Source organism: Lissotriton vulgaris, chromosome 7 (assembly GCF_964263255.1).
Source record: "Lissotriton vulgaris chromosome 7, aLisVul1.2, whole genome shotgun sequence".
Classification (NCBI taxonomy): domain Eukaryota; kingdom Metazoa; phylum Chordata; class Amphibia; order Caudata; family Salamandridae; genus Lissotriton; species Lissotriton vulgaris.
Window position 1 is genome coordinate 835,763,852 of NC_141695.1, and position 15,965 is coordinate 835,779,816.

The following is a 15,965-nucleotide window of genomic DNA, read 5'->3' on the forward strand; positions in this document are numbered from 1 at the left end:
TGCCCTTCTGCCCTCTGTTAGACTCGTTTTTTGTGCCCTTCTGCCCTCTGTTAGACTCGTTTTTCCCTTGTTTTTCTGCCCTTCTGCCCTCTGTTAGACTCGTTTTTTCCCCTTGCAACCCCAGCATCACTCAGCGCAACCCCTGCATCACTCAGCGCAACCCCTGCATCACTCAGCGCAACCCCTGCATCACTCAGCGCAACCCCTGCATCACTCAGCGCAACCCCTGCATCACTCAGCGCAACCCCTGCATCACTCAGCGCAACCCCAGCATCACTCAGCGCAACCCCAGAATCACTCAGCGCAACCCCAGCATCACTCCCCGCCATCACAGCATCACTCCCCGCCATCACAGCATCAATCAGCGCAACCCCTGCATCACTCAGCGTAACCCCTGCATCACTCAGCGCAACCCCTGCATCACTCAGCGCAACCCCTGCATCACTCAGCGCAACCCCTGCATCACTCAGCGCAACCCCTGCATCACTCAGCGCAACCCCTGCATCACTCAGCGCAACCCCTGCATCACTCAGCGCAACCCCTGCATCACTCAGCGCAACCCCTGCATCACTCAGCGCAACCCCTGCATCACTCCGCGCCATCACAGCATCAATCTCTGCAACCATTCAACAACAACTAGTTCAAATTTGTTCTCTCAATGTTTCAAACTTTATTACAAATGTCACAAAAAGATGTTAATACTTCACTTCTATTCTTGTATTTTCATCACAATAAAATACACTGAACATAATCTTCACAAAAGTTATTTACAAAAGTTTAAGCTATTGCCATTATAAATTAGAATCACATTTATTTAAGTATTAATTATTTAAAAAAATTAAAAGCCATTGTTATTTGTAATATCAATACATCTAAGTCACGTAAATACAAAACATGTTGCATTACAAATGCTATAGGTGTCACATTTGCGAAATTTATAACTATTGGCATTGTAAATGACAAAGCTATTAATTTAGCTATTTTCAAAACCAACACATAAATAAAAAAATTGTCATTTACAAGACCAATAGCTCAAACTTTCCTAATGCGAGACCTATTGCATTGCAAATGCTTGTCCTTTTATTAGATGCATTCAAGCAATTGCGAAGGACATCTTAGAACGGCAATGCTTCCGTTTGACAGCAAACATTTAACAACAGTGAAAAGATACTTTGTTTTTAACAACTAGTGAGCAAATGTGAATGTGTTTTTTACTTCAACCGTTCGATTTGCAATGCAACAATGCAATTTTGGAGAAGAAAATGGACAGAACACATTACCGAATACCTTGCTCAGTCTGCAGATACCTCAGCTGGTGTAAGTGGCAAGACGGGGGAAGAAGAAAAAAAAGCTGTGCGCGCTGTACAAGGACACCAATAAAGACATTATTTAGTACATGGTCCATGCTCCTTCGAAGATGACAAACACATAAAGAGGAAGAGAAACCTGGACACGCTGACCAATGAGAAGCAAAGAAATGAGAGCTAACCAATGGTAAATAATGCAAAGGTACTAAGTCCTATTTAAGTTTCTTTTTTTGTTAACCAGAGACTCGCAAGAGACAGCACATGCTCTGTCTCAGGTGAAACCTAAAAAGGAAAGGTTACTACTACAGAATTTTGGATTAAACTCTGTGATCGATATAAGAAAAGGGTTTGCGCTAGGTGATGATGAACAAGGTAAGAGGACTAAAGTAGGAGGGAGTTTGTGGTAACTAAGCAAGATTGCCTAATTAGTAGTATCCCAGCAGCCTTGTGATATGCCAGAGCACGGAACTCTATTATGTCACCTGGAGTGGAGTGGAGTGCTCAGGTGAGAGAATGTGTGCTTGTTTGAAAAGATATAGCAGTTGCCAGAGGAAGCAAGCTGACATTCTATGCAGCTCCTTGGAGAGAAAAGAAGAGGAAGAGGCTGGGTCGGACTAACACCCTAACCCTATGGTGGAAATTGGGCCCTCACAAACCCAGCTGGGTGTCATGTTTCATCATAGGGCATGCTCCTTGTCAGGCCAGTGCTGCAATGCCCGACGGACACTCTATGAGGGGCTCTTTATCAGAGGTCTTTTTGTCCCAAGCCGTCTGGTGCAGCGTGGGAATAGGGCCTTGTGGTGTAGTTGTGGGTGAAAGGTGTGAAGAAATTCAGCAGGAAGGGCTAAAATGAGGCTCAGTGGTGTTCCAAATCCAATTTAATCAGCGAGCCCACTAGTCCCACTTAAAAACAGCAGAGGTGAGCCACAGTTGTGATAATGAACAGGGTAGCTACGGAGTTGCCAGAGGAAGCTGCTTGCTGCCGGTTGGATGGGATCTTCTCTCCTGAATAAAGTAACTTGGATTGGCAAACTAGCTGTGTCCTGGTTCATCCTTACACACCTTCCTTCAACTGTCACAGGGTTGCTGTGTGAAGTAACGTGACAGGTACGAGGAGGTTCCAGTAGTAAAATAAATGGGCCCAGATTGGAGACCAAGAATACTTTTCAGAGTACATCACAATATTGGCCACAGATTCTGCCACAATCCCCTACAAGTAAAAGATATACTAAATATTAACAAACGTTCAATTTAGACATAGCTGACAACGCTTCATGACGTGTCATTCTGTCATTTTCTGTGCTTGACTTGGGAGTTTAATAATGTTCCACACATTTAAGTAGGTAGGATTGCAGCTGTAGCCCTTTCTTTTATTCACACATACTCTTATTAAGAGGGAAAAGCATATCCTCCTGGAAAATCCATCACTAAGAAGAGCGTTATAGAAGCAATCCATGGAGATCATGTCCAATACTTAATGCTCTGCAACTCTTCTGTGGCACATATCTTTGCTCAATAGTCTACTGCACTGCAACACGTTATCTAGACATATATTTCCAAATGGTCCCTCGACCCACAAACCCCTCCTTTAGATCTGTCACTGTGCATTCTCATAAACTGAAATGCATTGCCTCATTGTACCTTTTCAATGGAGCCAATTGTCACTCCGGCTGCACATGACACCACGATATGCCGATCTTCAATATCTGGCCCAATCTCATCCAGCACGAAAGGTATTATGTGAGGTTTCACAGCCAGAAAGAGCACGTCGCTGTTCTTCACTGTGTCCTTGTTGCTTGTGGTGAAGTTTATACCGATTTTCTGAGATTAATCAGGAAAGAATGGAAAATGCAATATTAAAAAATACTGATGAACAGTCAAACAGCCACATCTCTCACTCCAGTACCAGCCAATCTTTCATTGTTTAACCCTATGGTTCATCTTTCTGCTCGGATACAAATCTCATGCCTTGATGTCCATCTCATGCCAAACTGCGCCTGCTCCCCTCTCATCACACTGCTCCATTTCACTTGTAGTCACATCTGCCCCAGTGACTAACCAAGCATTAGATGATAACTGTCTTACCCTCAGCCAAGCCACAGTGTGAAGGTCTGTGTCCGGAGAACTTGCCAAGATCTTGTGTGTTGCCAGGACCCCTGGAACAAGAAAAAATGGATGAAGTAAATCCCACCCATGCTCCAATCCACCAATGTTTTCACCCACCTGACTGCTCTGCAATGAAAGTCACACACCATTATCCAACCTATTGCAGATCACCCTGTGTTGGGTACTTTGCAGAGTAGTGCAACCTTGAGACAGTGCAGAGATGGTGCACATAACCATGTACATTTCACAAACTTTATATCCACTCAACTTCTCTTGAGTTTCTAGATATGCTCATATTATACAACCTATTGGATCCTTTGTCTTGATTCATTCCCCCTATTTTCCTCTACAGAGTTGTTCCTTGAACTTCGATCCCAAGGAAGCCCTGTGTACAAAATAGTATTGTAAAAATGCAAGTGTACATCACTTGTTTACACTGGTTTCACAAGCAAGGAATGAACCTGCAAAAAAGGAGAGTAAAAAGGGCTCATCTATGCAGATGATTCTAAGAGGAGAACCACAGCCATACACAAGATCAAATGATAAGCACCCAATAACTGCTTGTAAGAGAACTCAGGAGCACAATGAAATGAGATGCACAGATGGGCTGCGTCTATTAGTCACATCTATAGCGCATGGCTCCTTAGAGCCGGGAGGTCGAGTGGGAAGATGGTATCCCCTACTCTATTTTGTGCAGACTTGGAGCTAGTAGGAAATAAGGAAACTGGTCCACACAAGCTTATCCTAGAGGTTCCCACTTTCTTTGAGACAAAAGTAGGAAGACCTAGGCTGAGACTGATGTCAACTGATGTCAGGTATGAAATAAAATGAGGAATTTATAAAGCGTTACACTGACCCGAGGGCATCTAGGTGCTAGTTAGACAGGACGGCCAAGGGGTCTAATTACCTGGTAGGTTCACAGAGCCAGGTTTTCAAGCGCTTCCTGAATTGCAACAAATTGGGTTCATTTTTGAGAGGAGTAGGCAAGGAGTTCCAAAGTTTGGCGGTGGAGTGAGCAAAACTTTTTCCTCCCCATTTTACTTTGTGTACCCGAGGAATGGACAGGTTGCCACTGTCTAACAATCTACGTAATCTGGCCGGAATGCATGGTTTTAAAAGTTGCAACAGTTGCAGCGGACCGTTGCCGCGTGTAGCCTTAAATGCAATACATAGGGCTTTGAAATGGATGCGTTTTCTGACAGGCAGTCAATGGAGCTCAGCGAGGGCTTTGGAAGCAGAGTCAAAGTGAGTGAGCCCAAGCAGAACTCTAGCGGCGGCATTCTGCGTCATCTGAAGTTTATGTATATTACGCTTGCTTGCACTTGTGAGAACAGCATTGCAGTAGTCCAGCCTAGACCCGATTAAAGCTGTGACCACTGTTTTCCTTCGCTCAAAAGGAATGAAAGGAAGTACTTTTTAAAGAATTTTGAGGATGAAGAAACAAGCTGATGTAGTGCAGTTAGTCTGTGGTTCAAAGGAAAGTTTGGAGTCAAAGAGAACTCGAAGGATTTTCACCTTACTGGCTGATATGGGTGGAGGGCCCACGTCGGTTGGCCACCAGCTATCTTACCAAATGATTGGCGAGATGCCAAAAAGCATGACTTCCGTTTTAGATGTGTTAATTTCAAACAATTAACCTGCATCCACTTCCCTATATGGCTCATACAGTCTTGAAATCGAGATGCAGTATCTGTGAATGGACTGTTGATGGACAAAATGATCTGAGGGTCGTCAGCGTATGACACCAGCGTGAAGCCGAAGCTTGGCCAAAGGGGTGACGTTTAAGTTAAAAAGAGTGGGGCTCAATGAGGAGCCCTAATTGAAAAGTCCGGGGAAATGAATACGTCATGTGCCACTGATTGGTATGACTGGTAGTAAGCAGGCACTAGGGCCACACTGGCAGATGTTCTGCTATAAATAAATATCTGGTATGTGAATATCTCTCTCTCAGTAGTGGCCTGCTAGCACTACTCTGCGAAGCAGGAGAACTGGTCCGAGGCTCTAAAAGAGCAGCAATGATTTAGACATTTCTAAAATCTGTTGCAATTTTCTGGAGATTGCAGTTCATTTGTAAGACTGTTCCAAAGCACTGCAGCAAAGACAGACACGTTAGGCCTACCCAGAAAATATTCTTCAATTTCAGTGTTACGCCAAGAAATTTAGAAGTTGTGCAAAAGGATGTCATTGGAATGCTGTAAGGGAATTTCTTCATGAGGAAATGCAGCCCTAAGCAGTAAACGTATGATGTACCCTGCAATTGACAATGAATGACAATCTCTTACAATGGACATCTAATGCAGTGAGTAGAGTCGAGTCTCATTTATTAAAAAGATAAAAAGATGCATTGTAAAGTCTCTGTAGATGATACAAGAGAATCAATCAGACTTCACTGCCTATAAAGTGAATGACTGTATCTCAAAGGCAAGCACACAGATTTAGTGAGGTTTAGCTTGACAATGTTTAAGGACATTCAGATGTTTCTACGTCCACAAAAATATAGAGATTCAGATAACTTGAAACGTGAACTAGAGATTCAGATAGATGAACCTGAAAAGACTCAATGTTTCAGCCCCATTACTAGGTCACATAACTTGAAGACATATATTTGATGGCTACATGATTCATGGCCTATAGACAAATGGTGAGACTGTCAACAATGTTTCAAACTAATAAGAATCATTATATCTGATACAGTAGAGACATGTGGCATAAAGTATAACAATCACAAGTCATCACAAATTGATTGCCTATAAATTGACCAGACTTGTTGATGTCTCATCCATAACCATAGTAGACTACTATGAAAAGCATGCATTTCTGCCTACTTTTACTATCATGCACTGGGCAGTTTAAAACTATGAACTATGCTTCTCTAAACTGATTTTGATTGCTACCTGACAGATGCCAACATGAAAATCCATTGGTTTGCTTTCGCAAGATCTGTCTTACACTCATTTGCAGTGGTGGTGTTGGGATTGGAATGCTTTGTGTTGATAATCGTGCAGAATAGGGAGAAGGAAAACATGGGGATGGTGTACAAATACTATTAACATTTGGTATTATTTGTCCAGGCAAAGTGAACAGATGTTCATTGAAGTAGACAGCACTTACTCAATGATTCTTATCTGTGTCTGGTTCCCCACAAATTGGGTATATTGTATTTATGTAGCGCTTACTACCCCATATGAGGTGTCGAATCGCTTTTTTGGCAAGTAGCATTTATATAGAGCTTGCTACCCTTAATGAGGTGTTGGAGGGGCTTTTTCGGCTAGTAGCAGGCTACTTCGGAACACATAAAGGATTAGTATATAAACACCATGAGTTATGTTTCCTGGCATTGGTCTCTGCAGCGCCCTTTAAACCTTGATTGCAGTTGCTACAATATTGAATGAAAATTAAAAACATTTACAAACACAATGGTTTCTTTTTGTGATTCTCTTTTACAGATGGCCCAGGAGCCATATCTGATTTATTTCTGCTCTTCACATTTGAGTTTCCATTGATATTTGCTTGGAATCTAACAGGTCTTTTCTCCTGGTTCGGAGTATATTTTGTTTATCAATGGTGTCAGGGAGCCTTTTTATTGCTCCAAAATGCCAAAGACTCCTATTGCTTACTTATTTATTTTTTCTTTTATGACGTTTGGCTCTCTTAGGCAGTGTAATAGAGCAGAGTTAGAGCAGCCCAAGAAATCTCGATAGTAGCTATTGGTTAGAAGCTCAGAGACAGTGTGACACAATAAAAAAAACAATCAACACAGGTCAATGTCGAGAGATAGTCATAGGACCGGATTTACATTTTAGTGGAGACAGAGTACCCTCTTCACCAAACTGAAGTACTTCAGTATGTTATAGATGGAGACGGCCCTGTCGCTGACATACACCTCCGACAGCGCATACCCTGTCGGATTGCCATGGTTATAGCTTGCTCAATTTAGGTTGGAAGGGCAGATGTGCAGTTTAAGGGCTGTAAGGGACAGTGACAACTGCTAAAGTACCCCTGCACCATGGAAGACACCTCCCAAGGTGTGGGGTCATTAGTTTTGTTTCCCTTTCCAATAACAAAAGCCTACTTTGGAGTATTCATCTTTGAAAATAAAAAAAACTGGTTAAAAGGTTGATGCTTGGTACTGTCATGTTGAAGGAGGCATCCATCAAACGTTTACTACATTGACAGGAACTACAGTGACAGTGGAGCCTGCCAATGTAAGAGATGTCTGCTGGGCCGGAGGACATCTCTAGATTCAGAGGACAGGTATTTCGTCTAGGGTGACATAGACTTTTACTATGTTGCCCTGACAAAGTAAAGCACATCCTCCACGGTCTAAATCAGGCCCTCACTTTGGAAAACATGAATATTTTTATTTAAAAAATAGATTAATAGTAAAGTAAACATTAGGCTTATTAAAGTCAATTAGAAGGTACTGGAACCTTACTGAGATGAGACATGAACCCAATGTTATGGCTTTCCCTCCTCTGAGTGCTACACTTATCTAAGGAAAATTCTGGTAGTACTGCCATATGTTTAACGCAATAGTCGCTTATTCACAGCATTTCACTCAACACGAAGGAGCTTCCAACATCTGTGCAGTTCACATGAAATAAACAAGTCTTAACAAACCTGGCTTCACGCGTGATATGAATAACAGTGAATAACATGCAGAGTTCCCGGTCAAACCACCAAGTCTATTGTGTCAAGGAATGACAAAACCCACTTCCGTTAAGTTTGATATGGGGTGATGGGTATTTGCAACAAACCTAATCTTAAATCAAATGTCAGGACACAATTTAGCACCTCTGCAATCTGAACTAAAGAAGTGAAACCCGATGATGCTTAGGTAAAATGTAATAAGGGGTTACCCTAAAGATCCTGTGGGATACATTATAGATAAAGCGTACCATGAGTGCATGACAGCTAAAGACTTCTGCTCCGCCGGGACTCCATGGAGTGGAGGTTCAGGATATAATCCTGCCACTTCCAATCCATGCTTGCACACCACTGGGGCACCAAGTTAAGATTGCACCAAGCAGATTTACAAGTGAGCATCATCCGGTGGTCGCTCCTATGTAGGCCTCTCTTTTAATTATTAGTATTCTTGTCTTTTGATTGCACCGAACCAGATAAAAGACTGCCCCATTTTCTTGAGTAAGCTTTCTCTTTAAGCAAGTCTTCATGGCATATCCTTATCAGCAGGGCCACTCGTTTTCTCCTACACAATAGGGGCAATTCCTCTGCAGTGAGAGTAGGCCACCTCCTCTCCTTCATCGTAACGTAGGTCAACTGGGACCCTTGGTACAGCCTATTACTGGCTGTGAGGGTCTTGAAAGTGGGGTCCATATCCTCACTGCAAGCTAAGATTTCTTCTTCAGAAGTCATATAGGAAATAAAGCATTTTCACAAGGATGCTAGCATTCATCATAAGGTTGAGGGTACTGGAGGGAAAAACAGTACTGAATTACAGGGCTGCCTATCATTTCAAAGGTCATCCCACGCAGTATGAAACAGGGAGAAGAGAGGGTTGAGCTGGAGGGACTCCTACTGGTCCTAGCCACTGGCTTCAGGGATTTAGACATTCTCAGCACCGAGTAGTATGACCACAACCTGTTCATGTTGAACAACGTAGAGTTCGAAACCGACACTCTAGAGAATGTAAGTTGTGCTGACTGTCTCCACCACCAATATGGAAGAGGGAGGCTAATGTGCCCAAAGAATAGCTACAATGGATAAAAGACTGACCCCTACATCATACTTTTTTACCAGTTCTTGAATGGGATGTAGATTGGTGGCAGATGGAAATCAATTCTAGCGGTATCAGTCTTTTCCGCAATATCCCTCAGTGATGAGACAAGTTGTCACAGTAAAGGCTGATCAGTTTCTCCTGGTGAATCTTGTATTTACTAGGAGTTGTGGGTGTATGTGCAGTGTAGGTTGCATTAACAGAATATGTGGTATCTTTTTAGAAAGGCAATGGGAGAGCTGTGTAGTCCGAAAGCTGGCTTCCACTTTTTCTTTGGATGTGCAATATTGTCAGCAGAGTGATTGGAAAGGGTGCAAATCAGAAAATCCCAATGCTAGGTGAATCTTTAAGGCAAGCAGAGGGACACAATAAAATTACAGGTTGCGTCCTGTCAGCTGTTTCAGTTGAAAGGCTTTAGGATTTCACTTGCTAAGTCCAACTCTGTTTAAAATGCTCTTTATGTCTGTTCATATAATTCCTGCAGAAGGGCACGATTTCAAAGGGAGTTTTTTCTTCATGGAGATGAGGTCATAGTTGCCAATTTCTACACCACGAGGAAAAGGTTCTTGAATGTTTTACTTCATTATCACTCATAAAAACACTTTAAAATATGTGATCTCCAAGTACAGCACGGTGTGCTCTTGACCAAATATTTCACTTCACCAAAACGTTTTTCTTCATTATTGCGCATGAAAGCGCTTTCGAATATGTGAGTTCAGAATGCACCACAGGGTGGGTAATATCGCTTTTTTATATGACATTCCGCCATACTGAACAGCAGCTGGGCTGCTATTCAACATGGCTAAAAGACATTGGCATTGGCAGCACCATTAGCTCGCTGATTGCTGAGACCAATTTGCTTTGCCCATGCTTGTGTTATCTGGGTAGCAGAGCAGCAGACAAGACTAAAAACACTGGATGCACTCTTACATTGTCACTGAGATGTGACAGAATAGGGCAAATCACCTTATTTGAGGCATCCACAATACTATATGACTGATTATAGACAGGGCTCCAAAGTACAGGTAATTTGCTGTGGAGCTCCTTAAGTCAGTTAAAGCAGACTGAAACTAAGCAGTTCAATCACACTTTTTCGGCTACTTCCTCCATGTTAATCGAGTAAATATAGTCCCACAGTTATTCAAAGGCATTTTTGGGATAACCAGTGAGGCCATTTGAGACCAGAAAGGCTCTCATCGGAATTCAGGTAATGGGACTCCCCAGTCCAGCACTGACTGGACTTTGACATCAAAAGGTATGATCTTCCCATACTCCACGTGTCGCTACAGGGAAACTACTATGATCTGTCAACGTGGCACATATTTGCATTTATGGGCCGTGTGGCTCTTTGCAAAGCCTGCATCACTATCCCGAAGAACCAACGGGATTTTTATTCAACTGGAAATGAAGACTATATTATCTAGTCAGGTGACACAGGAATTCTCTAGTTCAGCTGGGACACTATTTCATACCCTCTAGGAAGTGCAGGGGCATTATTTAACCCAAAGGTCAGTATCCAGAATTCACACAATCTAAATGGTGTGGTGAACACCAACCGGGGTAAGGTCATTCTGCCAGCACACATCTGTCAAAATAGAAGGGCTCAAGGACTCTTGATCTCCTAATATTTCCAACAACTCATCTGTTTCAGTGGGCGTGGGCAATGGTTTTTGTTACACGATTCAAGTCACAATAGTATGCACACGCATACAAATCATCAGTCCCTATAAGGCATCATCCATGGATTAAGTGACCATTTTAGAGAATTAGGTGGTGAAATTTTTTTTATGGTCGGGGATGGAGTGGAGTTTAGGATGGTGTTTGGTTTTAAGGATTCAGGAATTGGTAGAGATTAGATGTAGAGGTTTTTTAGGGTTCAGGGATGATGGTTTAGGATGATGGGGAGTTTTAATGGGTCATGAATAGGTGGTGTATAAGGGGGTTGAGGGTTTCTTAGGGTTCAGAAATGGTTGGAGTTTGGGTTGCAGAGGTGTTTTAAGGGGTATTTAATGGGTGCAGTTTAGGCGTAGAACGGGGTTTTAGGGTTCAGGAATGGATGGAGTTGGGATAGTAAGTGATTTTATGGTTCAGGGATGGTGGATTTCTAAGGTAGAAAGAGCATTTATTTAGGGTTTAGGGATGAGTGTAGTTTAAGTATGGTGAGGGGTTTTAGGGGGCAGGGATTGATGGTGTTTAGGGGCGGTGATGGGGTAGAGAATTAAAGCATCCAGAGTAACTGTTATACAATGTAAAAGATATAAATATGAAATAATGTCCCCTGAAGTAAAGCACTGAAATAAATATCTCCGATCAAACTGTTTCTGAAAGTAAGCCCTACAACCATTACATTTACAATTAAAAAATAAGCATTCAAAAGACAATTTCAACGAAACAGACATTGTATGAAAGGTTAAATGCCATTCACTCTGAAAAGTTCCAATAAACAGTTTAGATGAAATGGCTTCTTAGTAATGGTATTCCATTAAATTGTTTTTCAATTAATTCACATAAAACCGTTTGAGGCATACAGTGTAATAGGTGGACATATGAACTGTGTTGTGTGACAAGTAAAACTTACATGGAAAAATGTGAAAGCAGTGTGCTCCTTACTGACAGATGGATGGGTAACAATATGAGCAGCTTGCATTGCAATACATTACTTTAGACTCCAGTACATAAATCCATCACCTGTAAGAAGCACTAATGCTCAAGTATCTTGATATTTAAATCAGTGTTACTGGCAGTATTTGTAAGTTCAACTCTGTACAATGTATTTATTAGCTGGTATTAGAACTATAGGAAGAAATGTAAAGCAAGTCTGCAGGCCTGGCTCCAACTATGAGGCCTTGTGTTACTCTTTTATGACCACTGAGGAGACTTTGTCCCAGTAAAGCTGATGCCCTGCTGAATCTTAAATGTTCAATTATTCTAAATCCCCCAATGCAAAAATTACAAAAATTCTTTAGTGATTGATGAACAGAGCTTGTAAATCGTTGGGTGTTACTGGTGCTCTACAAATCCCTTAATAAGAAACACAAATACCTGCAGCAGTGAAACCCCTCACCAGGGCATAGGTCAGCTGGCCCGCTCCAATGAAGCCGACACTCATGGTTACCACGTGCTACGACCAGGTGCAACAGGTTGAATGGGAGGGACAACCAGCACTGCAAAGGGGAAAAAAGCAATATGTGAATCAGGGTATCTTTTGCTCATCAGGTGATCGTAATGGTCAACACAAAAAGGGTGTGTTCTCTACTCATTATTCACATTTGAATTATAGCCTTCCTGTTTTCCAAGATCATGGGTCCTGACACTGTCACGTTAGCCATATCTCCTGATGCCTTTTGCCTCAAGGATTTTGAGCTGGGTACTGTTTTGCCCAAATGGTGTCTTATTTTTTTTTAACAACTTTACTTTTGGGGTTTACAATGGTTTGCAAGGTGCGCAGAAGAATGAGCACTCTGTCACACTCATCGGTTACATGGATATCTTCAAGACAATGACATTGTTAGATATACATTCTTACCATGACATAATTACACAGTGGCTAAGTCATGCATGTATGTGGGGAACAGTACAGGTTGGGGTCAGCGGACTTCATTGTCTTCTTGATGGTCATTAACTGGGTGAGACACCTTACAGATGCCTGAGCTATGCAATATCCGAGGCATGACCACTGTGGTCCCGCCCCCCCGTCCCCCGGTGTTGACAATTAAGTGCTGGTGCGGAGCACCGGAAAAGTCCAGCTCAAATTAGGCACTGGTTAAGGGACATCTCTGGCTTGTTTTCGTTGGCCTGACGATTTTTAATGAAGCATGCCTGATGAGGAGAAACTAGGTGGAGCCAAATATGATAAAAGTGTTGTCCCAATATAGGGCACATATTTTCACATCCCAATTAAGGAGGGCTATCGGTCTACACAATGTGCAGGCCAATGGGTCTTTACTTGGTTTTAGGAAGGAGAAGGTGGGATCCCATCATCGTATGCATTACCCTCCCCGTCACCAGAAAATATTTCAATACTTTTGCGAGGAGTGTTGGTAAAAGTGAGGCGTATCCTTTATAAAAGGTGACAGTAAAGCCGTGAGGTCCGGGGATTTATTGTTTGCGTACATAGTCTGCCAAGATATCATCTTTCGGGACTGTAGATTGTCTGCGTTGTCTAGGGGATGAAAATCTCCAAGCTATTTGTTTTGGGATCTAGCTCCTGTATGTGGTATAATGTTGAGTAATAGCAAGGAAAGATAGTTTGAATTTCTGCGGTCTCAGTGACCGTACGACCATCTTCATATTTTGCTTATATGTGGTTTCGAGTAATGACCTGTAGGAGTTTGTAGGCCAGTAGACTGTCTGCCTTTTTCGTAATAGATTTGATACATATAGGAGCTTCTTTCTTGTCTCATTCATTTGAAGGTGGTTCAATTCACCCCTAAGTTTATGCAATTCTATCAGAGTTCTGGTGAATTCCCCTTGCTTATGCCTCTGTTCAGCTTGATAGACCTGCTGTTCCAAATCTGCTAGCACATCCCACATGGTAGAGAGGCTAATCTCCCCTGGGTAATTTTCTGCAAAGTTATTTTTTATTGTGTCCTTATTGCGGTCCCTGAAATTTGGGAATCGCAAGGCTATTTCATTTATTATACAGGGTCTTCGGAAAGGTTTCCATTGTGTAAGGGTGTTTATCCTAAGCCAGATGGGTGACTGATCGGACAGAGACTTGTTATCGGTAGACGAGAACACCAGGTTGGGAATATAAGATTGAGATGTTAAGAAGTAATCGATACAGCAGTAGGTTTTGTGTACGTGTGAGTAAAATGTGAAATCTTTCTCAACAGGATGGTGGTAGCACCATTGGCTAAAAAGCTAAGTTCAGTGATATCCTGAAGTAGTGAGTGTGGTGTTTGAGTGTCTACATGCCTAGTGTCGGATCGGTCTTATAGAGGATCAAGTGTGGTATTGTTATCGCCTCCTATCAACATTTTGCCAGTGAGGATGTGAGCAATTCTAGGGACAAGATTTCTATAAAAATTCTCTATGTCTTTATTTGGATCATATTAGGAAATAATAGCGTGCCAGATCGACTTGAAAGATCCCAAATGCTCATCAGCGTTCAACGCGGTCCATATAGGTGTTTTCGACCTGGAAGGTGAGATCACATCGAATGAGTATGGCTACCCCAACTGGTTTTTAGTGTGTAGACTAAATGGAATTTTGTGTAATACCAATAGGATTGCAGACATCCGAAGTTCGTCCTTAATGGAGGGGTTTCTTATAATAGCGCCAGGTCAGCCTCTTTAACTTTGAGCAATTGGTGCAATGCCCTGAGCTTTATTGGGGAGTTTATTCCATCTTTGTCAGTGACACAATTGACAAGGATGTCATGATGTTGTTATTGAGGTGACTATCGTGGAGAGATTACCACTAGTCTGGGCTGAGTTTAGTGGTGATGGCGGCCAACATTGGATGCTTGCGGGGGCAAGGCCCGTGTGGGACAGTTTCAGTGGTGGTCATATGTCTCGATAGAGTATAAGAAGCGTTTAGCCATTCTTATGAAGCGAATCAGGTCAACTGAGAAGGATACGATTGGGAAACCTGTGGAAAAGGGATAGAACAAATTAGGGCCTCAGGTGGGGCTGTAGACTGCGGGTACAACATATAAAACTGTAAAATTGAAGTTAACATAATGACCATCAAGGAAAATAGGGCTAGCTACACAGTTGGTGTCAAAAGTTCTTCCCCCTATTCGTGGAATACTTGGAAAAAGGTTGCCAGCATGGCGCGTCGCCCATGTGTGTTCAAGCAATGTTCTTGGTATCAAAAGACTCCAGTATCCCTACCTCACGACAAATTATTTTTTCCTGAGGATGATGGGCAGTACTCCTTGTCTTTTTGGTGGCGTTGCTTTTGGGCAGCCTTCCTTCTTAGGCAAGAAGATTGGAAGCGACACCCCCTCCTTGGTCCATCAGATTTGTGGAAACTTGGCCCTGGTCCTAGGATGATGGCAATAGGGTGGGGAGCCCCAGGATCTCTTGCGCCTCCTGCAGAGTCCTCGCCACATGGCAGGAATGGGAACCCCAGCTATAAGGTATCTTTTCTTTTTGAAGATGCTGAATGATTTCTCATAATTCCTTGCACCTCACCAGCATTGTAGCCAACAAGTCGTGGAAGAGGCGTCGCGCCTGAAGGTTAAAGATTTGTGCTGGTATGCAGCCTTTAATATTTTCTCCTTTGTTTGATAGTAGTGGACTCGAGTGAGCATGCTGGAGGCTGAGTTCTGCTGCTGGCAGGCAGAATATACTCTAGGAGTATGGTCAAGAAGGATCGGTGCATCATTTGGGAGCTGGAGCAGGTGCCCTTCCTTCAGGACCGCAGCAAAGACTGATGCTGCTATACCACAAATTCAGATGTTATTGTGGCGCAAGCAATTGTTCAAGTTGTTGAGCTTGTCCTGCAGCAAGCTTTGTCACCGTTCTTACGCTTCTAACCGTGATGTGCGTTCGTTGAGTTCTTGAACTTGGTCTGTTACGGCTGCCTCCACATAGTCTAAATACGACTCTGTGTGGTGCTGGAATTGGTCAAGGCCGGTTAGGGCTCTGCTGAAGTCTTGCCTGAGAGAAACAATGTCCTTTCGGCACTCCACCAATAGTGTTTGAAATTCCTCTTTGGTGGTCGGCCCCTGGGTGTCCGGGCCAATGTTTGGCTTGGATGTCGAATATGCCCCAACCTCGATGATTGTGGGGAGCCCGATTTCTAGTTAATGTCCTTTATGGAAGAGGCTCTAGAGATCTTTCATTTGAGGACATCATGAAGGGGGA

General features: G+C 42.7%; 1 protein-coding gene across 1 annotated transcript in view; it reads right to left on the reverse strand.

Moving 5' to 3' along the window:
• Positions 1 to 15,965, reverse strand: part of PYCR1 (pyrroline-5-carboxylate reductase 1) — a 108,786-nt gene that overhangs the window by 72,425 nt on the left and 20,396 nt on the right. Inside the window, exons 2-4 of the mRNA XM_086931178.1 lie at positions 12,193 to 12,314; positions 3,393 to 3,463; positions 2,949 to 3,128 (exon numbers count right to left, since the gene is read on the reverse strand). Coding sequence (XP_086787304.1) covers positions 2,949 to 3,128; positions 3,393 to 3,463; positions 12,193 to 12,259 — 318 coding nt within the window. The 5' untranslated portion in view covers positions 12,260 to 12,314. The remainder of the gene's footprint in view (positions 1 to 2,948; positions 3,129 to 3,392; positions 3,464 to 12,192; positions 12,315 to 15,965) is intronic.